The following is a 23,083-nucleotide window of genomic DNA, read 5'->3' on the forward strand; positions in this document are numbered from 1 at the left end:
AAGTCCATCAACGCATGCGCTTCACTTGACCACCGCCATGATACACATTTAAATACGAGAGCCCATTCCCCTCAAGAAAATCCCCCTTGAACTGTTGGGCTGTCGCCTGCACGGCCACTTGAGAGGGCATCCATGTGACTCGTCTGCGTCTGGACTGAATCTATGCAGCTCCTCCAACTCCGCACTCCTCGAATGTGGATCTCCAGATGCTTGGTGCTCGATGCTCGATGCTCGATGTTTGAGAGGGCAACAACGGCTCAGCGTTGTTTAATATTTTAAGTAAGTGCTGCCGCTTGGTTTGTGGTGAGCATGGATGAAGCTCGATGGGATTGCTATTCCTTCTATGATGCAGTCCAATTTGTTAGGAATGAATGAGGAGTGCGGGCTCTTAGGTCGAAGTGGGTTATACCTTTGAAAAACAAGTACTTTACTTTCTATTAAGTAGTCCTGGAATTATATAGTATTAGTATTTCACTTATTTATTTATTTGTTGTAAGAGTTAAAATTAGTTGGATCATTACAATGTTTGATATTTCTGTAGTTTTATAGAAAAAATGATTACCGTATGGCTTATATTTTATTCCCAGAAAATTATGCCAGTTATCACAGTTTAATTTTTCCACCGAATAAGTGGCATATGTTTCCATATCTGCCGACATTTGATTTGTGTACTGATTTGGCAGGAACATTCCGCACATTTAGCTGCATTTCTGTGGTTTGTCTCGTGCAAAAACTGTTGGCCAAATACGCGCCGCATGTGGCCGAAATGCCTTTCCTGTTCAGCCCGCCTTTGGGCCAACGGGCACTGCTTACTCACCGTGTTCTCGACTGCTCGGCCGTTCGACTGCTGTTTAAACCGCATCGATCGCTGCCAGCTGATAGCACAATGGACCCACTGCACAATGATAACTATGCCGCTTACGACTTTTTGACTCTCGTGCCGGTCAGGATCAAAAGGAGCCCGGTTGACAAATGTTTGTATACACGCACACACTGAGACACTTGGGATGAGACCCTTTTTATGCCCAGTTACTTGGACTCTGGCTGTGAATGTTTATGTTACAAGCCCCCGGCCCTTGCCCCTGCCCCTTTCTTTTTTGCTCCTGGACTGAAACCATTCAGTGGCTGTTCGTGCCTTTGTGGTGGCAAATTCCCCGGAATACCGGAGGCACATCCATCCATTTGCCTAATTTCTATCTCGGCAGCAATTCCCCAATGGCATTTCACTTAGATTTATGTGAATTAAACATAGCCACTTCCCCCTCCCTTCGCTCCACGTCCCAATCACAATCCCAATCCCTGGTAGCCGTAAATGTCAACATCCATTAGAGACCTCAAACCGTTAGTGGCATTTGTCGCACGCTATGAGGCAGGCCGAAAGCAACCGCCGCAGTCACAACACAAGAGTCCCACAACTCGCAGCATGATTGAGTGCCTGCTTCTCGGAATCAAATCGAAATCAGCATTGACTTGATATGAGAACTGTGGCTGTTTCGATCGTTGTTAGTTTGCTGATGATGCTACGAACCATTTTAGCCGCCATTAACATCTGGCCATAAACAATATTAATATTCTCGTAAATATTAGTTGCTATCAGTTATTAAATTACCGCGACCTTCACAGGAGATAGCCGAGCAAACCGGTGCGACGGGCCAAAGCACGCGTTATGGCCATTATTATTTGTTAATTATGTGGCCGCTCATGGTTCTCTCTAATGCCAGAGCCGCGCGACTTGTGCAGCCAAAACAAAAGACTTTGGCAACAAACTTGCCAGCAGCCACAGCTAGCTCAGTGATCATAAAGCACTTCCAAAATTCAATGAACCCCAAGCGAGAGCGGCATAGTTGTGGAGTCGCAATCGAAATTGGTTTTTGAGATACTCTATACAACAAAAATTCAGTTTGCTTTTCAGAAACGAAACTACTTTCCCTATACTTGCCAATTCGCTTACATCAAAGTACCTTACATTACTTTAAGTCAAGCTGGTCGTTTTTCATTTTAAATTAATAAGTAACAATATGCCTTTTGCCCCTTCATTCACCCAAAACCACATTACATAAGCCATATACCCACACCCCGGGAAAGCGCATTAAAAAAGCAACAAAAATTCAAGTTTCATATCGAAGTTTTATGATCGAAACACCAACGAAAAGTAAGAGAAACAAAAAGAGCAAATCAGCCGCAACCCATGGCGTTGGTGGGAATGGTGGGATCCAAGCCGAAAATCAGCCGCAGACCAGCAGGAAGGGATCGACGAGGACGTGGAGTTGGAGGTAGCGGTGGAGGTGGAGACGATCCGGACGAGGCAGCAGCAGCCATGTTAACAACTTCCATTAAAAGAAATTAAAAGCAGACGAAGACGCCGTTGGATGCGGACGCGCCATGGCGCACAGAAAATGGCGTTCCATCTGCTCTTTGGCATCTGTCCATGGATTCCATGCCAGGTTGGAGCAAGGGAGCTGCTTGCTGGGCTCTCGGGCATCCAGTTGGCCAACGAATGGTCTGGATATTTCCGGTACGTCTATGTGGAAAATATTAATCTTAACTTGATAGATGAGTAATGCAAATGCTACCTCTTTTGATAGTTGATGGGATAGTTCCAGCAAATTTCTCCAATGTTCTCTAAAAGTTGTATTTAATGTTACTTGTAAGTATCCTATTAATAAATGGTGTGAGTAGTATGATAGCCTAAGGATTTCATTTTAGAGAGATTTTTATAAATGTCTGATATAAAAAGAAATCGATAAATACTCATATAAAAAACTAAATTTTTATGGGCTGTTTAAAAGCAATATTTTTTGTATCTACTATGCATTTTTCCCGAGCAGCATTACAGGTTGCCATTAAAATTCAATTTCGGCATATAACTGTCGACCCATTAATATTCACATAAATCAATGCTGGGCCAAATCTAATTACAGAAACTAATCTGTGGCTTTTTATCTCGAAGGGCCTGGAAAGGCATTTTTGTTAGTTTATTTATTTAGTGCTTTTGTTTTTTTTTTTAGCTCTTTTCTGAATTTTTTGTGAGCAGTTTCGGCTAAGAGCGCGATCTATATGATCGTGATTATGAGGCCCGCTGGCCGTCTCGCTTGCTCCACGGTCCGCGATGCCATTTATTCATGCTCATTAAGTGCTGGAGCGATTGTTGTCTGCCCATGGGCCCGGGATGGTCTTCGCTACACAATCTGTAGCTGGCTTGTTCACGGTGTGTTGTGTGTTCATTCACAAATGAGCGCCTTAAGCAGCTCCGCCCCACAGATACAGATACAGCTACAGCTACAGCTACAGATGCAGATGCTGAGGCCCAAAGACACATACGGCCTTTTAAACTCACACAGACGCACACAGCGGCGAACGTAATGAGTTCGGGGCGCACACAAAGAAGCCAGAAATTTATGTGGCAGCCACATAGACTCTCGCACACAGCCACACACACACACAGACGCACACACATTCGGATGCCCCCAACATCCAAGACTCGTATATCCAATACCCCCTCTACTTCAGCTTCTTCATCTTTAATTTGGTTCCGTGTATCTTGTTGATGGCGTTTTGCCTTCTCTTATATCTTTTGCCGCCACGACCAGCTATTGAATGTATTTCTTCTGTATTTCTCCTCTTTCGATTCGTCGTTTTTGTTCGATTCATTTCAGTTTTTGTCGAAATTATGCTATGCTTTGCATTCCAGAGCGTTACCCCAGAAGAATAATGATATGCCCCCCGCCTGGAATCCGTTAAATAGGCAGGTGCACCTTGGCCCTTGGTTCTTCCCTGTCCAAAAGTGACAATTTCTTGGGCACACATTGACGGGCGTATTCCACGATTCGCGCTTGCCAAGTGACAGTGCAAATAGACCTGGTGCAACCGCAAAAAAAAGGTCTGGAAAATACCGAAAACAAAAGATTAACGCTTGCCACAGATTCAAGTTCTGGATGTGCGAGAAAGCTATACTCAAATTGGAGATTTCCCAGCACGGGGAATTTTCAATTAGCAAAAGTCAACAGAGATTGAGCACTCGAAATTTATTGATCTACAGAGAGCGGCATCAAATCGCAACTTAGTTGTTTGCTGGGCATAAATAAGAGGTACCTAATTGCAAATTGTATTTGCCAAAATCGTTATCGGTTTTTGCAATATATATAGACATATTTGCGATTATTGACATGGCGTCGAACGGAACCTCCGGCGGAGATTAATTTCCTTCGTTAAATTACCCAGCAATTTGTAGGTCCTAAGGCGATATCTAATCGGAACATGGTCGCTTCCTGAGGGGTATTTCACTGACTCACTGAGTGACATAAGCTTGGAGCCTTTGGTGATCACTACTCGTACTTTAGTTAAAGCACTTTTTCCGCTCAGTGAAGATTGCCAAACGGAAGCAGCATTGAACCCATATGTACTCCACATACCACACCATATACAATATATATGTATATATATACAAGGCTGCCCAGGAGTCACACAATACACAAAAAACCGGAACATTATTAATTTACAAGCAATAAAGCGAAACGAACAACAAAACGAAGAAAGGCAGCGGAAAAAAGTGAACAATGAGTGCCGGAGATGGCCGAGATGGCCGAGATGGAGGAGTTGCAGGGCCAGCAGCGGCTAACAAGCCACAAGAGTCGAGTAGTGCAAGTGTTAAGAGAAATTGCAGTTGCAGTCGAGGATGCTGCAGCCCAACTCCGGCAACAAACGCACACCAGCACATCCAATTGGCAACAGGCACACACTTTCATCCATGGCCGTAATGGACCACACCACTCCATACCCTTGCCATCCAACATCTGTTGCCAACATCGCTTGTACATAAGCGCCGAAGACACGGCCACTAACACTTGCAAGCCAGTCGTGTGAGTATGCTGCATCATCTGGTTGTCCCGCTCCCACTTCCCTCTCGGCAAGGCAGCATAAAAATGAACACCACACACGATCGATCGTCGAGTGGCACACACACACACCATCGCAACTGGGAATGAACGCGACCGAGTAGTGTGTGTGTATGAGCTCAAAAGGCCTAGGGTTCTTGAAAGCACCCTCGTACTCGCACTCGCACTCATACTCGCACTCGTATTCGCTGCCGCCTCGTACTCGCACTGGAACACTCTGCGCGCACGATACTCCGCTCGGAAATGTCATTTGTCAATCACAGTGCGAGCGCAACGGTTGTCCGATCCGAGAGCTAACTGCCAGTTCAGCGGAGAACAGTTAAGACCGTAAGACCGTAGGAGCTGCGATTCCGCCGACTCAGTTGTTCGATTTAGCCAGGTTAAATCTAATTGATACCATAAATCCAAATAACAAACGTGTCGCCAAAAAAGCGTGTTTGTGTGCCAAAAGTGAAGTGCTAAATAACCAAAAAAGAAAAAAATAATAAATAAATAAATAAGGAAATACAAATCCAATCAAGAGAAACAGCAAGCAACGAGTCTTCGATAAATCATGGATAACACCAGCTCAGTGCCTTGGGCCAGTGCCGCCAGTGTCACCTGTCTCTCCCTGGACGCCAAATGCCACAGTTCCAGCGCCAAATCCGCAGCGAGCTCCATTTCCGCAAGCCCAGAAACGCAAGCGATGCGCCACATTGCGCATACGCAGCGTTGCCTCAGCAGGCTCACCTCTCTGGTGGCCCTGCTGCTGATCGTCTTGCCGATGACCTTCAGCCCGGCCCACAGCTGCGGTCCTGGCCGAGGACTGGGCCGTCACAGGGCGCGCAACCTGTACCCGCTGGTCCTCAAGCAGACCATTCCCAATCTATCCGAGTACACGAACAGCGCCTCCGGCCCACTGGAGGGTGTGATCCGTCGGGACTCGCCCAAATTCAAGGACCTCGTGCCCAACTACAACAGGGACATCCTTTTCCGCGACGAGGAAGGCACCGGAGCGGATCGTTTGATGAGCAAGGTAAGGAAAAACCCGGTTCCGTATACTAGTGTTGAAATTTGTAATACATCATTTAGTAAGTTGTGCTTATCGGAAATATTGTGTCAAAGTGACTGGGCAATTATATGGGAAGTCCAAATTATTGACTGACTAATCTAGTCATGATTAATCAAATGTTACTTTAAAATGTTCAACATTAAACTTTTATGCCAACATTAAGTAAAAACCCACAAGCTAGAGCAAAATAAATGACTAATTGTATGGAAAATCATAGCTCTACCAAATAGAACTAATATTGCTTGAACTGTAAACCATTATTTGATATGGGTATTACTGTGTGATAGAAGTAAGCCCACTTTGATATAGGAACACAATGAAGCGAGTGTTAAATCTGTCGTAGGGAAGTCAAACATAAATAGGATGACATTTTATTGCTGATATCGTTCCGAACTCGTCTTCTATATCAGTTAGCTGAGTTGGCTAATTCCGTGGCTAGGCTAATTCCGTGCTTATTGCGCACTGCACTCACATTTTGCCAATCGTGGGCGCAAATTCAATTGTCAAATTAGCGATCGCCAATCACTGGTGCTCCATAGAGCCTATCTACCGATCGCCCGATGGCACGAGATTGCGGCACTCAGTTCCCATTGATAAACGCTACGTGGCGGAAAAGTGCCCAATCATTCACTTTGGTGGGCATTGGGTATTTTAGCAACTTTATGGTGGCGGTGGCCCATAAAACAGGGCTGAAATATCGCATTAGTTTTGAGCATTGGCCATTTATATGGTTAATTATGCATCTTATCGTCGCACTGCACTTGTGTCGCAAGTGCAAAAAAACAGGAAGCCCGATACTCGACGAATGCTAGATAGCGTCTGAATTCCATCGCACTAAGCCATAAAGCTGCAAAAAGCGGCCCGAAATCCAAACAAACTGGCCGCGTTCAACAACCTCGAGCCCAATCGATCCCCGGATCATCATTGCAAATACATAGTTTACACAACATTGTGTACGCTCCACAAATGCGTTTCCGTTTTCGCGCTGAACAGCAAACAGGGTATCGAATGCAGGGGATTACGAGTCCCGGTATTTATCAGGTTTTACTCGGCCACCCCGCCGCCCCCCTGTCCGCGCCCCAAAAGTGGAGGCACGCGAGCATTTGCCGCTTATCGCCGGCGATTGTCTGATAAGCGGACTGCAGCCAAGTAGCCTGTTCGCCAATATCCCCCAGATAGTGACTCCGTATTTGCCAACATGTGTAGCTACACGCTGACACTGAAAGAAAATACGCACAATACATCCAAAAGCACAAGATGTATGTCAATCTACCAGTTAGTAACCTCTCACTTATTGTCTATATATTATAGACTTACTATATGCCTTAAAATGTAGGCATTTCTTTAGGTGCTAGTACTTATAGGTTGGTTGTTGCGCTATATCGGTGCCGGCAAAATGTGTGTTAAGACACCAGCTAAGGCGAAGAATAGCAGTATCTTATCGCCACTGGAAGAGGCAGGGGCAGTGAAAGTGGAGTGACCATCCGTTTGGGGGGAGCGTGGTTGGGTTTCAAAGTGCGAAACAGCTAAAACAAGTGCTCAATTTAAGCACCAGCGACAGCATTTCCAATTAGCCCACGGTGAGGGTGGGAGGGGGGCTGCATTGCGGCCAGAAGTCGGCACCACACAGTCAAGCCCCCCTAAGAGGGTCGACATTGAAACTGCTGATATACATATAATCGGCACGCTTCCCATGGGCGCACCAGCTTATCTGCGTGTTACTTTAATGAAGCTTTAAGTGCCGAGGTGTAAAAATAGCCTTGTTATTGATTAGCGCCATAAACGAGCTATTAGGCTTTTATGGCGGACTTCCATTTTCCTTGGCCGATTTGGTTCTATTTGGTTCTATTGAACAACAGACCAATAATCAGAATTGTGGGAAGACAGATTACGCCTGCCACCCGGCTAATATAGTTGATTTAAGACTATAGTATAGCACACACAAGTGTTACAATGGCTTTCAATTCGTTGATTTATTAGTCAGTGGTTGGTGTTTCGCAGAATCGCGTTGGATCTTTAAAATCTGGTTTTACTGTACTGCAAGGTATAATCGTATTAGCGAAACAGTTGCGCGGCGGCTAGAGTTTCACTTGGAAACTTATCCCAAACAGCATTTGGCAACTGCCACGCGCCCATCGGGGGATTCTAAATGGTTGCAGCCATTTCAGATGTTACCTTGAATTTGATATGCAATCAAAAGGTATCGCAGCCTTTCCAGAAACTGGCGAACAATTAACAGTTGCTCGCACGGCAGCACAATCGCAGTGACACCGAAGGCCAAGGTCCTTCGAGCGATTGACTAAATGGCCAAGGACATCGGCGCACATAAAATCCTGTTGTTCACGGGACAAATATTTACAACGGCAACTGTTCCGCTACCGAAGTCGCATCTCCAGTGACATTGAGATCTTTTCCCATTCCTCAAGGAGCTGCAAGGAGTACCATGGAGTACCAGCAGAGCGCAACTAAAATGCATTTTATGTGGATTCGGATCTGGCTATCAGAGCGAGTGACTTACTGGCCGCTGTGCGTGAATTTGTGAATTTCGGCTGGTAAACAATTCGCTGTGGCCATTTAAAACGCTCACCGGACGGACTGCTAACTGCGTGGCCCTGACTGTGGGTGTGCGTTGCACTATTCTCGGTTGTTGCATAAACAAATTGCGAATTGTCAGCAGTCGCGGTATACAATACAGCGCCTAACCGAAGCGAACAAATGCATCGTAAAGTGCTGGAGCTTATGACAAGTCATTGGCTCAGGTAATTACGGCAGAATGTGTCTGGGGCAACACTTTTCAGTCTTGGCAGCCCTTTCAGCGCTGAACAGATGTATCTGTGGTATCCGAAGCTGAATCTTGAATGCCACGGGATTAGACGAGCAGCAGAGCAGCAGAAACCGCAGCGGACAGATGAATATGGATGTGGACAAAAGAATGCGTCAAAAGCCGCAGCATAAGTTCTAAAATTTCATAAATTGTAGCAACAATGGGGCTGAGGGCAAAGCCAATGGGTAATCCGATATGATTATTGACATGCATGCAGCAGTGCCAGTCCTCAAAGTCCAAACCCCAGTTCCTCACTCCCTGATCTTCCAGACATGCACATCAACTCAACATCACCATCACCATCAAATCAACTCCACTCAAATCAAATCAAAGTAAGCCCTTAGCCGAGCCATTCTAATAGAGCATTATGACTCAAAATTGATCCTATTATGACAAAATGAAAAAGGCCTAAGGAAAAAAAGAAAGACTGAATCGCTGGGTGGGATGATGTCAGAGCTTCAGTTTCATTTTCCCTTTGCCAAAAGTAAAAAGGAACTCAAATCAAATCACGTCAAACGCTGCGATAAGCAAACATCAGCCAATTTCGTGGGAACATTCCTGCGGCCAACAAAGTAATCAAACTTTCAAACTTATCAAACAAACATCAGTCAGCCAAAGTGGACAAATCGTCTCTGCGAGAAGAGCCCCCATATAACGCCGTACATATAGCCTCGTATATAGGCGATGCGGATTGGCACTGTTTGTTTTGCTTTTGTGCGAGATGCTTTTATATTATTATTATTAATCAATTTGATACTTTTACGAGGGCACTCAGGCGCGAATGTTCAAGGATTTGTTGCCCCAAAATGCCATCGATATTTGCCTTTTCGATCTCTGGCTTTTGCTTTATTTGCATAAAACTTTTATGAACTTGCGCCGGGAGAGAAGAAGATCGCGATCAGAGATCGCGTCGCGGCTATCACATTACTGCTGGGCGAGTGACTCACATTTCACATGGCTCCTCGGCTGCTCCGCTTCCATTCCTGCAAGTCATTTTGGAACGGGCATCCGGAGATCCGGGGATCGGGAGATCGGGGATCTTGGAAGACCCCCAAGGCACCCTACACCCCCTCGCAGCCCGCAGCCCCATCAGTGCCAATGTGCGGCTCATAACTCATCATCAAAGTTAATCACACATCAGGGATTATGGCGCTTATCATTTAAGACCCGGCCCGAACCCGGCTCTTACCTGACTCTTGGCCTCTCCAACTGCCAACTGCCAACTGGCAACTGGCAACTGCCAGCTCCAAATGACTTTTGCTGATCGCCGGGGGGACATTAAATGTGGCAGGCAGGTGGGGCAACGGGCAATAGGCCACAACTGAGATTTAATTTACGATTTCTGCAAATTAATAGCATTTAATTAATAACAATAAAATGACGCCTTCCCCTTATGGACATTTATTTGGCGCGTGATTTACGAGCATTTGTAATGCGTTTGGGGTTTTTTGGTTTTTTGTATGGTAAGCGGTTTTAGGATCTAGTAAATGGAAACTTTTAATTTGCAATTTCAGAGTGGGAAATTCAATTACTTATGAAACTGGGCTTATCTATGGGCAGTTGACTTGAACTGCTGCCATGCCATATTCCAAAGTGGTAAAAATTCAATTAGCAGCGATATCGAACCCTTAATCCACTTAATCCCCCATTAATCCAATAAAGGTTTCAGCTTTTTAATGCTCTGCCATTTATAATGGCAACAAAAAGCGAAAACAAACAGACAGGAGCAGACTTCGGACCCCAGATGATTTCTCCAGATTCCGTAAACACAGTACCATTCGTTTCCAATTAATTAAAACTTCAGACTTCTGCTGCCCTTTTCCCGTTTCCCGTTTTCCGATATTTGATTTGATTTTTGCGCTGTAATAATTGCGCTGCCAGCGCATCGTAAACAAATCAAAGACCGCCGCTAATTCTAATGAAGAGATGACGAGCTGTGAATAGATTGGCAACACAAATAAACAGTATCAGTTGGAGCTGCGGATTGGCATTGCACTTGAATCAATCAGTGGATCCATAACAGTTTGCCAATTAAGTGAGGAAAACTGTGCGCTCGAGTGGGCCACACATGGCGGTAAAAGGCCCGCTGACTGATGGCAGGGGATTCTGGAGCTCAAGACTCGAGACACGAGACACGGGACTCCGAACTCCAGAATCCGAGAAACCCTAAGTTGCCACCTAAGTGGCGGCCCTCAAGTGGCCCACCTCAGTCCCCGTTGACACACATATCGCATATTGAATATGTGTATAGAGGTATAGGTGGGTGACGTGATTTCTCCAGAGTTTCAGCTTGTATTTTTTCGACTATATCCTGTGTCGCTTCCTCAGTTGTAAGTTTTCGCTTCCTCTGCGATCTCAATCAGTGCCGGGAATCAAAGGATATGCCATATCTGCTTACACCATAGAGCACGTGCATCCGAATATATTCACATATATGCCGTATATGAAAAAACAAAAAAGGGGTGATTCCCCTGGCAGCCGTAACTTAATGCGCACTTGAATTATGTCGTTAAATTGTGTCGTTTCCTAATCGTCGGTTTCCCTGGGGTACCCAAGTAATCCGAAACCCTCGCAAAAAAGCCCACAGATGGGAGATGGTATATGGTGTATGGTGTATGGTGTGGTATGGTGGACATGGACTTGGGATGGGCAAAACAAACAAAGCCCCCCGAACTTGTGCCCGGCTGAGAGCGGGCTATTAACTCGAGCTGACTTGGCCAACTCCAAGTCTCGTCTTGACTTGGACGCGGCCTAATGATGATGAGTGCCTAATAATCTTCGTGCCATAATAATTTCGCCGACCATTAAGAGCGTCAAATTGGCAGCCGGCCAGCCAGACAATTTAAATCAATAAAACTGCAGTCGCGCGTCCATTAAAAACGCATCAGAGGCGAATAAAATGGGCGAGAAATAAAAACCAGAAACCGAAATAGCCAAAATCAAATGCAGTTCCACCACATAAACAAAACACGCACAATGGGGCGTGGTCGGATTTTCGGGCATCTCTGATTCTTCCCCTTTTTCGGGGTAATGGCTGAAGAAAAGGCAAAGTTCACACCTTGTTGAATGTCTAATTAATGCAGCTTTCCTAGGGGGAGATGCTATGGCTATGGGCATACCATGGTATCCGTATGGGTATAGGATTTTCCGATCCCGAGTCGCCGGGGCACGGGCTTATTTACACTTGACGCTGTTGTCTAACGGCCACTTACAAGGCACACACATTATTTAGCCATCTTTTTGGGCCGCCGACGCCGTGTATCCGTAAATGTTTACCTTACGCACCCGTCGGCAAACGAACTTGGGCGGAGTGCGGAGTGCGGAGTTGCTGGGAGTTCGTCGTATGTGGAATATGGGATCTGCGGAGAGATCCCAGTTTCGAGATCCCCGAACCCAGATCCGAGATCTGAGACGGCCGTTGTTTGTTCATTGCGCGTCCAGCGCATCGATTCGAATTCGAGCTCAATGCATTAGCATGTTGGGTAAACATCGTTGGCAGTGCTTAAGACAAAAGCGTTTGTCTTTCCCCCAACCATGGCAACCTGGCACCATGGCTCCATGGATGTGGATATATCCAGCGATCCTCTGTTTGTCGTTACGCTTTTGTGCTCATTAGCACGACCTGGCTCTCGCCTCTTAAGTCTCAACTCTCGACTGGTTAAGCCTTTTAATAAAGCAAAGTTGCAGCGCGTTGGGCAAATTTCATTGAACTCTTCTCGGAATGCGGCCTGCCACTGCCACTGGCACTGCCACCTCAATTTGCCACAGGGCCACAACTGTGTGACAAATTTGGCAGTGCTGTTTTGGCCAAATAATAGCAAACAGTTACCGCTACAGATCCACACCTCATCAAAACATAGGCCCGAAAAGGCAAAACTGATCGCTGTGGTTTGCCATAAAGTGGAAAAAAAGAGAAGAAAAGGATCTCCGTGTCGCAAATTGATTTTACGGCACGCATTCTGTTTGCCCACAAAGGCAACATCCTGTCACCCGGACTCAGTCCGTTGATAATTGATTTTGTGGCTGGCTCAATCTTGAAGACACTCTGTTGCCGTCCGAGTCTCATGTTTTTTCCTCTTCGAATTTTGAATTTTGGGATCTCAAATATTTGCATAGACTTGTTCGAATCCTTTTCTGCTTGGCTGGCATTTCTCTCGGCCAGTTCTATCCACTAAAAAATCAAATGAAGAGGAGCCGACAAACGGATGAGCACCCACCACATTGGCAAACAAAGCGTAAGCATTTTCATATTATCGACAGGAAAAACAAAGAGTGAAAAGGGAGAAAATAAAAGGTCTATCTGCGAGCGTGGGTTAGGGTCACCATCACCATCGTTGAGGGTCAGTGTTTGGACTGCACGTAAGCATGGGCAAATAAGCCTTTGGCCAAAAGGGAACTGGGCAAACAAGATCGCCTGTTTGTTGAGGTTGCAGCAACAGGTTCAAAGGATGCGGCCAAAAAGGGCAGGCTCACAGAGCGGAAAAGGTGGATGCACTCCGAAAAAATCGTACCTCCTTTAGCTGGTTATTTCTCCACTCAATTGTATTATATGGTTTTATGTTAGGAAAGACTTTTTTGTTATTTATAAAGCTTTAGTTTTTAATTCAAAATTGATTTTATTGATAATAATTGATCTCCATTCGAACATGCCTAATAATTTTCTTGAGTGCATCAAGTGGGCAAAATGAACGCATTGGGCCCTTTGGGCCACCGAAATGAACGCCCGCATGCCACGCCCCCCCGACAGCACTGTAGCCATCCCGCTCCCTCGTGCGTGCTGTGTGACTCAAACATGGCGTCCGGCTATTAACAATACCTAATCGATCTCTCTGTTCTCTGCCCCTTTCAGCGCTGCAGGGAGAAGCTGAACCTGCTGGCCTACTCGGTGATGAACGAATGGCCCGGCATCCGGCTGCTGGTCACCGAGAGCTGGGACGAGGACTACCACCACGGTCAGGAGTCGCTCCACTACGAGGGCCGAGCGGTGACCATCGCCACCTCCGATCGCGACCAGTCCAAGTACGGCATGCTCGCCCGCCTGGCCGTCGAGGCCGGATTCGATTGGGTCTCCTATGTCAGCAGGCGCCACATCTACTGCTCCGTCAAGTCAGGTAATTGTCCACATAGCTTACTTAATCGCTGTTTTTATATTCATTATTTGGTCATTTTTCATAGTGAACAGTTTTCCGGTTTTACGGTTTTTTCATGAGTTAGGTAACAGTTAGGCCGTTGTAAATATCAGATGCATACATCATGAATACTAACAAATTATGACTCTTAATGTGTGGTAATATAAAATTCGTAAATATGTGTCCGGGTTGATAGAGTCTTAGACGAATACGCACCACTATTAAATTCCCCTAAAACCTTAGACTGTTTGAAGTAAGTGCAATCCGTAGGATGCAAAAAGCCGAGGTGCTGGGTGATGGGTGGGCCTGGTCAGTTAGCCAGAAGTGACACTAACAAGCGTAATTTCGCATGTTTCGTACTGGCGATCGCTAAGCTGACAGGCGTTGGCAAATTTCAGCCGCTCGCAGCCCGCCCTGCACATCGCATCCGCCGAATTGGCCACGGCTGCAGTGCCCAGTGCACAGTACCAGTTAAAAGACTCGGCTCTCAAGATCCGAAAGAGGAAGAAAACGGCAACAAAGTACGAAAACCGGACTGGCCAAGTGGATGGTCTGGATGGTACGAGGACTGGGAACTGGGATCTGGGGACTGGGCCTGAACCCGAAAAGTCGGCTCCAGAGGCGGCAACCACCACTACTAACCGCATGGCTGTTGTTTTGACATGTTTAGGTTTGCGCCTGTCAAATTAAACGAATTGATGATACGACACCCAAAGCGTTTCTCAGGCAGCACAAACTGGCCAAGATTGTTGGAGAAGCAGGCAAACGGGCAACAGGCAACAGGCAAACTGGCAAAGAGGCAAAGATGAATTAAATGCCGGGCTAAAACCTGAGCGCGGGCCTAATTGAAAAAAAAAAAAATACAAAAATACACCGAACGGCCAGCAAGTTAGCATCATCAGTTAAGACAAGCCTGGCCGTCAAAGTGTGTATCCGTGAGCTGCCATTATGGCCAGCAACCAGTTTTCCCCGAAACATAACGAAACTGCCCCAAAGACCGAGAAGAAAATGCTTTTGGCCCGATCAGCCAACCAAAACGGGCCAAGACAATTAAGTTTTCTTGCCAAGATTTGCTCTCTCTCTTTGGTTCTTTTTTATATTTCATTTTTATTTTTTTTTTTGCATTTCTTTAGCGGCTCGAGAGGGATTTTCCCTTTCAAGTTTCCCACACATACAGTCAGATAGACACTTTGGGTGCGACCGGCTGTCAGTTGTTCATTTAATTTCCATCTACAATTACAAGATGCCACGCCTCTTTCCCACACACGCAGTCGAGTCACAATATTGTGACTTTTGGTGGCGGCCCATAAAGATTGCGGCAGGACAAAAGGGCGAGGGAAAGGAAACGGAGCCGAGTGTCCTTGCTCATTGATTCTAATTGCTTATGAAAGGAGCCGCCTGGCTATGAGCCTGCATCCTGCTGTCATCCTCCCCCATCCTCCTCCATCTCCCTCTGCTTGGGCAATATCAAAAGGTCAGCCGACGAACAACAAGTGGCAAGCAGGTCATCCAATGCCCATCCTGCAACATGTGTGTGTGTGTGGTCCAGGGGGTCCTGAAAGCCATGTGTTGCAGTTTGCTAGCGCTGCTGCTGCTGGCTATCAATAAATTACGGGGCGATTGATTGCTGATAGCCGGCTGCACATAAACCACGGGCTTATGACAGTTTTGGCACAGCATTCGCTGCGCCTCGAGTTCGCTGCCTAAGTCTTTCGTTTGTGGGGCCTAAACGGCAGCAGCAGCAGCAGCAACAACAGCAAAAGCAACGACAACAACAACAGCAGTGGCACGACGACGAAGAGTAATGGCTGTAAACCTTTTTGTCGACACTAATTTTTTTTTTCGTTTTTTTTTCTTGTTTCGCTCTTACCAATGTTGCTGCTGCCTTTTGTTGTTGTTGCTGGTGTGTCGCGCGCGCGCATTAAAGGCCCCAAGCGCGTGTTGTTGTTGTTGCATGTTCATGTTAATGCTGTCCAAACGATCAGTCACCAAGCCAACAACAACGAGAACAACAACAACAGCAGCATCAGCTTGGCTGTCCTCTGTTTTGTAATAATTTATCAGTTTAGTCTTCACAACAAAGATGAAATAACGATAATTTTAACCACTTTAATGGTTTATTAATTTATGACCCTTCAAGTTCTTCACTTTCCACTCACCGCCAACAACGAAGACGGCCTGAGATTTTTCTTGTCCCTCGTTTTTATTTTTGGTCTCTGTTTCTTTTCGGTTCCAGTGCCTGTTTTGGTAGAAGGTAGATTTCACACCAATTTTTCTTGTTACTACCGCGCTTCCTCCCCAGCTCCCCCGTATCTTTTGTCCATTTCGTCTGTTCTTTTGGGCCCGATTCCGATTCCTACTCCGATTCCGATCCCCCAGTCCCATTCCCCTCGCCATCCCCATCGATTATGGGTTTTATAGACCGCCAGCCATATGTATTTAATCCGATTTTTATTGTTTCTACACTTTCGTGTGTCCGCCTGTCTCTGTTTACCAAAATGCATCAATGGGAATTTCGGCCTGGCCACTGGGAAGGTGCATTTTCTTTGGAATTCCATCGCAGTGGCAGCGACAGCGGCGGCGGCAGCGGCAGCGGCAGCCGCAACAAGGCCACTTTATGGCCGCTCATTATAATAAAGCGCACGGTTAGTGGTCGCATTTGGTCTGGAATTTTTAATTTGAATTTTACAAGCAGCATCGGCGCTTCGAGTGTGAAGGCCCCCAGAGAAAGTTCTACAAAGTCCATCCCGATATTCTCCAGATGCATCTGGGTGGGCCCCTGGCCCTGCAATCGGATACCCATTTAATGATGATTAATGTGGCCAGCACTTCGATTATTGTTTAGGTGGGTTGCAGCATGTTCGGTAATTGCCAACAGGTTGCCAAAAAAGGTTGGGAAAACAAACCACAAGCTGCTACCTGGCCCATCCCCCTTTTTTTAATTCATTTTATTTCTTTGCATTTTTTCCCTGGGATTTCTAAGCGGCTTTGGCTCGAGTTCGGCTTCGGATGTTGCTGATGCTGATCCCACGGCTAATCTTGTAGGGAAAACAAGATCACAATTTTTGTGCAAGCCGAAACAAAAACACGTCGGCCGCTTGTTATTGATATGCCTGGCAGATCGCAGATTGCTGATCTCCGATCTCGGATCTCGGATCTCTGTTCCACGATCGCATTATGTTCCTGGCTTGTTGGCGAGCCGCAAAAGGCAGTCCTTTCAGTCCTTTCGGGCCCATTGTTTCACATTGGGCTGCAACGGGCCAGCCCCGGATCTGTGAAAACCTTTTTGACTTGTTGGGCTTGGCAATTGGATGCTTAACGCCAAATTAGATTAGCAAACTAATGCCATTACCTGGGCGGCCCTCAGCAACCAAACAAGCAATCTGCAGTTTAGAAAGGTTGTATTTGATTTTAGATTGTGTAAAATACATGAACACCCTTGCTATGCGATTAGACTGTGGTATTGAATATTTATTAGAAAAATGTAAGGTGTATTACGTATATTACAATAGTACCTAATATTTACTTAAAATCTGTTTTTCTAACCGAACCCTTTCCTTTCTTACTTGCAGATTCGTCGATCAGTTCCCATGTGCACGGCTGCTTCACGCCGGAAAGCACAGCGCTGCTGGAAAATGGAGTCCGGAAGCCGCTCGGCGAGCTCTCCATCGGAGACCGTGTCCTGAGCATGACCGCCAACGGACAGGCCGTCTACAGCGAAGTGATCCTCTTCATGGACCGCAACCTCGAGCAGATGCAGAACTTTGTGCAGCTGCACACGGACGGTGAAGCTGTGCTCACGGTGACCCCGGCTCACTTGGTTAGCGTTTGGCAGGCGGAGAGCCAGAAGTTGACCTTTGTGTTTGCGGATCGCGTCGAGGAGAAGAACCAGGTGCTTGTCCGGGATGTGGAGACGGGTGAGCTGAGGCCCCAGCGAGTCGTCAAAGTGGGCAGTGTGCGCAGTAAGGGCGTGGTGGCACCGCTGACCCGCGAGGGCACCATTGTGGTCAATTCGGTGGCCGCCAGTTGCTATGCAGTGATCAACAGCCAGTCACTGGCCCACTGGGGACTGGCTCCAATGCGCCTCCTGTCCACGCTGGAGGCGTGGCTGCCCGCCAAGGAGCAGTTGCACAGTTCGCCGAAGGTGGTGACCACAGCGGAGCAGCAGAATGGCATCCATTGGTATGCCAATGCGCTCTACAAGGTGAAGGACTACGTGCTGCCGCAGAGCTGGCGCCACGATTGAGGCGGAATCCCGGCAGAGCGATCCTGATCCCAACGATCCTGTATTGTATTATATCCTGTAGTTATGTATATGCCTAATGATTGATGTATTTCAATGTTGAATATCGTTAATAATCGATCGATACTATTTATTTACCACAAAAAATCAAAACCCACACACGTGCACACACCCCACACAAGCGATTAAGCAAAGAGCAAATGAGTATGAAATCAAAACGATGCGAAACGAAACGAAACGAAAACACTGTTAAATGTCCTTGACTTATTGTTTTTGCAAACATTTTAGCTGTAAGTAGGCAATCCTCGGCGCAGATCCTAAATCATCCTGAGAAAATCAATTGGCAAACTCCCGGAGAACACAGACGACTGTTACTGTATATTATCATGGAATTGAATTGCATAATTTATTGAGGTGCGGCGGCGAGTTCAAGCCCTTTGATATAATATATCGTACTTTGTATATAGAAGAAGCATTATAGTGACTGAATATTTTATTGTAATTGTGTATATAATACTTAATAGTTAACTGCGTATTTATACTTAATATTTAATGAAATATAATGAAATTGTTTGATATACGAATGTGTTCTTTAATTATATTTGAAGTTTTCTTAAACGTGTTAGTGTTCTTGTAACTTTTCAAATATTCGAAATGCTCGCGCCAAGTGTGTTGCAGAAATACGGTCACATCCATGACAGAGCTGCCAGACTTGAACTATTAAACTGAAAGCACTTGAGCGCATGGCCACACTAAAAATATCGATAAGCCTGCTGATGATTGCTGCGTCCATAATTTGTATTTGTTTGTTCTCAAATGGTTTTATATTTCATGTTCCAAATTGACTGCATTGAAAGATTACCCGAGTATCAATCATCCCGAATATTGCCTAATCAGGTATCCGGCCGCCACTCTCCGAATTTCCAGCGAACTCCAACATGAATGTCTGTCGCCTGTGCTTGTCAAACGACGCCAACTTTCCTGTTTTCGGCACAAATGGAACGACTGCATTGAGGATAATGGTCTGCACGTCAGTGGAGATCGAGCCCGGAGACGGTCTGTCACAGAACATATGCACCGTGTGTCGGTTGCGACTGGAGGAGATGCACTGCTTCCGACGACGCTGCCTCACGGCCGATCGCCGGTTGAGGCGCCACAAGGCGTTGCAACGCCAGGGGGTCAAATCGCAGCTGAGCGAATTGGAGGAAGACCGGGGTTCGCTGCGCGATGTGGCTGGCTGCACGGCCACTGCCTGCTCCGAGAACAATGCGCAGTGGCGCCAGCAGGCTGCTCAGCTCATTCGCAGCGAGATCGACGCCTATAAAAAGGAGCTGCTCAGCACTTGCAAGCAAGCTGTGCGGGCGGACATCGAGCTGGAGCTGCGGGCGGAACTCGAGGAGGTTATCATAGCCGAGGCCAAACAGCAGTTGCGCCTCACTGTCCTGGACGACGTGTTCGACGAACTGGAACGCTACTTTGTGCGCAAGCGCAACGAGGCGTCCCTCGAGTTAAGGATGAGCTCAAACAGTCATCTGTCTGCTGATCAGTCCGACGGTTTTTACGAAGCAGAGTTAGGCGAGGAGCTAGTGGAGCACAACGATGACAGCGTGGTGGAGCTACTGGGTAAGAGCACCCCTTCTTTCACAACACCCACTTATATGATTATCAATTGGTACACTTATGACTTATTACATAGAAGATGAACCAGAAGCCAGCAGGCAGCCAGCTGCAACGCCCCTAGTTGCCGTGCCAATGGTTGAGATCAACATGAACGATCCCCAGCTGAGTCATCTGCGCGACGATTTCAGCAAGGACACCTTTCTGGATGCTTTAAACGACGTAAGAACCGAATCGCCTTGCAAAAAAGTCCGCTTTGTGAGCCCCAAAAAGAAGAACGAGCAGCTCTGCCGTAAGCACAGCTCCTTCAAGAACAGAAACCCCAAGTCGTACGCAGATTTTAATAGTTGTGTGCGCTGTCGTCTCAGAGGAGCGGATAAGCGAAATATCACCGTGACGTAGCCAGTAAAAGTCTTTCAGAGCATTTACACGCTATATGTATTGCGAGTGTACTATGTATTACTACGATAGTTGAATCCTCTATATATAAGAATATCGAATTTTGTTGTGCACTAAGCTAAGCCATCACCATTTCTTTTATATTATCGTATTCTTGAAATCTTCATATCCAAATATTCATATACTATGCCATCTCATCCAATACTTCGAGTATTAAGGCACTGGATTTTAATAAATATCACTCGTTTTGACAAACGTAAAGGCTAAATCTAGCACGAATATTAATAAATATCTTTGATATAAAATAATTAAAACAGGAATAACTTTATGTGACGTTTTGTATTCAAACTAAAGGCGTTTTACATGTTATTTAAAATTGTTTCTTATTTATGAACAGTGTGGCTGTATTGCTTCGAAAGTAGGTATTTTTTGCCGCCCAGTCTGCGGTCACATTGCTTGCGATGCAGAGACGCCACCGAGTAAATACTTTGATTTACCAAAAATAGACGACTTTATGGACGCGCTGCCGTCGTATCCCGATTTGGCGACCCTGTGCCGCCTGTGCCTCAAGGAGCACCAGGATGCGTACGCGATCTTCGGCGAGGACGACGCCCAGCTCTCGATTCCCGTGCGCCTGATGGCCTGCGTCGCACTGGACGCCAAGGCGACGGATACTCTGCCGAAGAGGATCTGCCAGGAGTGCCGCTACCAGCTGGAAAAGTCATTCCTCTTCCGGCAGCGCTGCCAGTGGGCGGAGAAGAAGCTGCGCAAGCATGTTCGGCTTCTGGGCCTCGGGAAGCGGAGCCGCGTGTTTTCCAAGGATCCGGACGACTATGACGAGGACGAGCTAGAGTTTGAGGACTCGATAGCCTTCATCGAGGCGCAGGACAAAGTGCGCAAGCTGGAGGACGAAAAGTGGCGAGCAGAGTTCAAGGAAGAGCAGACGGCGGAAATGCACAAGCGTTTGGTCAAATCTCGTCTAGAGCTTCGAGCGAAACTTACCACCGAGCTGCGAAAGGAACTAGCGGAGGAAGTGCGCAGTGAGGTGCGCAAGGACCTGGCCGAGGAGGTGCGCAACCAGGTTAGAGATGACCTGCGAAGCGAGGTTAGCGAGGACATAAGAAAGGAGCAGCTGGCCATGCTGTTAGGCGAATTGGAGGTGTATCTCACCGAAAAGAAGGCCGGTCGATGGGAGTCCTTGGATGGATCCGAGTCGGACTCCAAGACGCAAGCCAATGAAGACGCCTCCACCTCTAGGCCAAAACTTAAAACTCTTCCAAAGCGACGCCCCAGCTTGGTCGTCGCCAATCAAAAGGTGATACAGCCCACGAAGGATGGAAAAGAAGAAGAATTTATATTGGGGTGCAATTCAGAACCCGTAAGTACTAGCGATGTAAACATAGATGGCCTCGAACTGGAAGAGGAAGTGCCCGCGGATAGCAGTGAAGATTTCAGGGATATCAACATGGTGGGATCAGGGGATGTAGTGCACACAGATAATGGAGAGATCTACATCATAAACTCTGCCAGCTCAGAGGATCAAAACCAAGACTCCACTCCCGAATTTGACCAGGACAACGGTATAACCTCCTATAACAGTAAGTGGGTATATTTGGCAAAAATAAATTAATAAGTTCTTATTTCATTAAACTCTTTGCTTAGTCAAGGAAGACGGCGAAATTCAGTTCAGTGGCGAAAAGCCAGAGGAAATCGAAGATGTCGTGGTGTTTAATCTGGGCGAGGAGATATCTCAAGAGCAACAGGTCTTCAGCTTCCACGAAAATGTCATTATAGTGGTAACTAAGCATGTGACTTCAAATTAAACACAAATGTAGCTTCAATCTTATTACGCATAGGAAAAGGAACAGGACGATAGAGATGAGCAAACGCCCCTCAAACGAAAGAGGTCAAGTGACCTAGTCTTCAAGCAGGATTCCAGTTGCCCTCAACCGAAAACCGGTCGAATAACAGACACGGTAAAGTCGTTCCAGTGCCATTTGTGCCCGGTGGCCTTTCCTACGCAGAAACTTTTGACGCGCCACCACAACATCCACATTAAGGGACTGAAAAGTGGAAAGGGCGGCACGCTAAAGTGTCCCAGCTGCGCACTGCAGCTCTCGTGCGCCAGCTCCCTCAAGCGCCACATGATCATCCACACGGGCCTGAAACCGTTCAAGTGCAGCGAGTGCGAACTGTCCTTCTCCCAGCGCGAGGTGCTCAAGCGTCACATGGACACCCACACGGGAGTAAAGCGCCATCAGTGCCCTCAATGCTCAAGCTGCTTCGCCCAGAAGTCCAACCTGCAGCAGCACATTGGCCGCGTGCACATGGGCAACTCTCGGACGCACAAATGCCATCTGTGTCATCGCAGCTTTAACCATGTTTCGGGCCTAAGCCGCCATCTGGTCACCCACGCTGGCGTCATGTTCTCCTGCAAACAGTGCGGGCGACAGTTTAACGATCGCAGTGCTGTCCAGAGACATGTGACCACAATGCACAAGGTGAAGAACAAGCTCACTGACTACATATCCGAGACGAACGAGTTTCAAGCTGTGTCCTAGAACTACTGGACTACCTGGACATGTTTACCCATTACACCACCGTAGGTTGGACCACAATGTTACACCTGAAGAGACCAACTGATCTGAATATTTTACAACTTTATTCGCGAACTTAGAGTGCTCACAAGAGTTGGCACCAAATATCATCAACATGATAGTGTTAAAACATTTAGAAACATGCAGCGTTAAACAGTTTAGCAAACAAATACAAATCGGAACATTTGGATCAGCTCTGTAACAGTATACCATATAGCTAGACGTACATTTTACAATATCGTTTAATAAATACCACATAAGACGATGTACAATTTGATAGGCAAATATACGTATTTTTAATAAACTCAACTGCGCTACGAATACTTTA

General features: G+C 46.5%; 4 protein-coding genes across 5 annotated transcripts; 3 read left to right on the forward strand and 1 right to left on the reverse strand.

The window, feature by feature from the left end:
* Positions 1 to 2,333: 2,333 nt before the first annotated feature.
* On the reverse strand, positions 2,334 to 4,806 carry LOC113563736. Its single transcript, XM_026975893.1, has 3 exons — positions 4,708 to 4,806; positions 2,574 to 2,622; positions 2,334 to 2,521 (listed from the first exon to the last, which is right to left on the reverse strand). The coding sequence occupies exons 1-3, from the start codon at positions 4,804 to 4,806 to the stop codon at positions 2,334 to 2,336; spliced, it is 336 nt and encodes a 111-aa protein (XP_026831694.1).
* A 227-nt stretch (positions 4,807 to 5,033) lies between these two features.
* Positions 5,034 to 18,312, forward strand: LOC6554619 (protein hedgehog). Its single transcript, XM_001982141.3, has 3 exons — positions 5,034 to 5,910; positions 13,620 to 13,881; positions 17,472 to 18,312. Exons 1-3 carry the CDS (start codon positions 5,449 to 5,451, stop codon positions 18,143 to 18,145), a joined length of 1,398 nt encoding a protein of 465 aa, XP_001982177.1. The 5' UTR covers positions 5,034 to 5,448; the 3' UTR covers positions 18,146 to 18,312.
* A 550-nt stretch (positions 18,313 to 18,862) lies between these two features.
* On the forward strand, positions 18,863 to 20,211 carry LOC6554620. Its single transcript, XM_001982142.3, has 2 exons — positions 18,863 to 19,765; positions 19,839 to 20,211. Exons 1-2 carry the CDS (start codon positions 19,081 to 19,083, stop codon positions 20,159 to 20,161), a joined length of 1,008 nt encoding a protein of 335 aa, XP_001982178.1. The 5' UTR covers positions 18,863 to 19,080; the 3' UTR covers positions 20,162 to 20,211.
* A 346-nt stretch (positions 20,212 to 20,557) lies between these two features.
* LOC6554776 (zinc finger and BTB domain-containing protein 17) lies at positions 20,558 to 23,078 on the forward strand. 2 transcript variants are annotated; one of them, XM_001982143.3, is made up of 3 exons: positions 20,558 to 21,756; positions 21,821 to 21,954; positions 22,015 to 23,078. In XM_001982143.3, the coding sequence occupies exons 1-3, from the start codon at positions 20,673 to 20,675 to the stop codon at positions 22,717 to 22,719; spliced, it is 1,923 nt and encodes a 640-aa protein (XP_001982179.1). In that variant the 5' UTR covers positions 20,558 to 20,672; the 3' UTR covers positions 22,720 to 23,078. The 2 variants fall into 2 exon arrangements, 1 of the variants encoding a protein (XP_001982179.1); XR_003407627.1 differs by having other exon boundaries at positions 20,561 to 21,760; positions 22,015 to 22,098.
* The last annotated feature ends 5 nt before the right edge of the window (positions 23,079 to 23,083 follow it).

The sequence above is a fragment of the Drosophila erecta genome, unplaced genomic scaffold (assembly GCF_003286155.1).
Source record: "Drosophila erecta strain 14021-0224.00,06,07 unplaced genomic scaffold, DereRS2 tig00000000-arrow-pilon, whole genome shotgun sequence".
NCBI classification, from domain to species: domain Eukaryota; kingdom Metazoa; phylum Arthropoda; class Insecta; order Diptera; family Drosophilidae; genus Drosophila; species Drosophila erecta.

Excerpts from the sequence above, each read along its gene's own strand:
- LOC113563736 (XM_026975893.1), bottom strand. The coding sequence starts at position 4,806 with ATGTTGGCAACAGATGTTGGATGGCAAGGGTATGGAGTGGTGTGGTCC. Across the intron at positions 2,623-4,707 it reads TGCCAATTGGATGTGCTGGT|AGAACATTGGAGAAATTTGC; the intron begins GTGCGTTTGTTG and ends TACAACTTTTAG. Across the intron at positions 2,522-2,573 it reads CCCATCAACTATCAAAAGAG|ACGTACCGGAAATATCCAGA; the intron begins GTAGCATTTGCA and ends TTTTCCACATAG.
- LOC6554619 (XM_001982141.3), top strand. The coding sequence starts at position 5,449 with ATGGATAACACCAGCTCAGTGCCTTGGGCCAGTGCCGCCAGTGTCACC. Across the intron at positions 5,911-13,619 it reads CGGATCGTTTGATGAGCAAG|CGCTGCAGGGAGAAGCTGAA; the intron begins GTAAGGAAAAAC and ends TGCCCCTTTCAG. Across the intron at positions 13,882-17,471 it reads CTACTGCTCCGTCAAGTCAG|ATTCGTCGATCAGTTCCCAT; the intron begins GTAATTGTCCAC and ends TCTTACTTGCAG.
- LOC6554620 (XM_001982142.3), top strand. The coding sequence starts at position 19,081 with ATGAATGTCTGTCGCCTGTGCTTGTCAAACGACGCCAACTTTCCTGTT. Across the intron at positions 19,766-19,838 it reads CAGCGTGGTGGAGCTACTGG|AAGATGAACCAGAAGCCAGC; the intron begins GTAAGAGCACCC and ends CTTATTACATAG.
- LOC6554776 (XM_001982143.3), top strand. The coding sequence starts at position 20,673 with ATGGACGCGCTGCCGTCGTATCCCGATTTGGCGACCCTGTGCCGCCTG. Across the intron at positions 21,757-21,820 it reads CGGTATAACCTCCTATAACA|TCAAGGAAGACGGCGAAATT; the intron begins GTAAGTGGGTAT and ends CTCTTTGCTTAG. Across the intron at positions 21,955-22,014 it reads ACGAAAATGTCATTATAGTG|GAAAAGGAACAGGACGATAG; the intron begins GTAACTAAGCAT and ends TATTACGCATAG.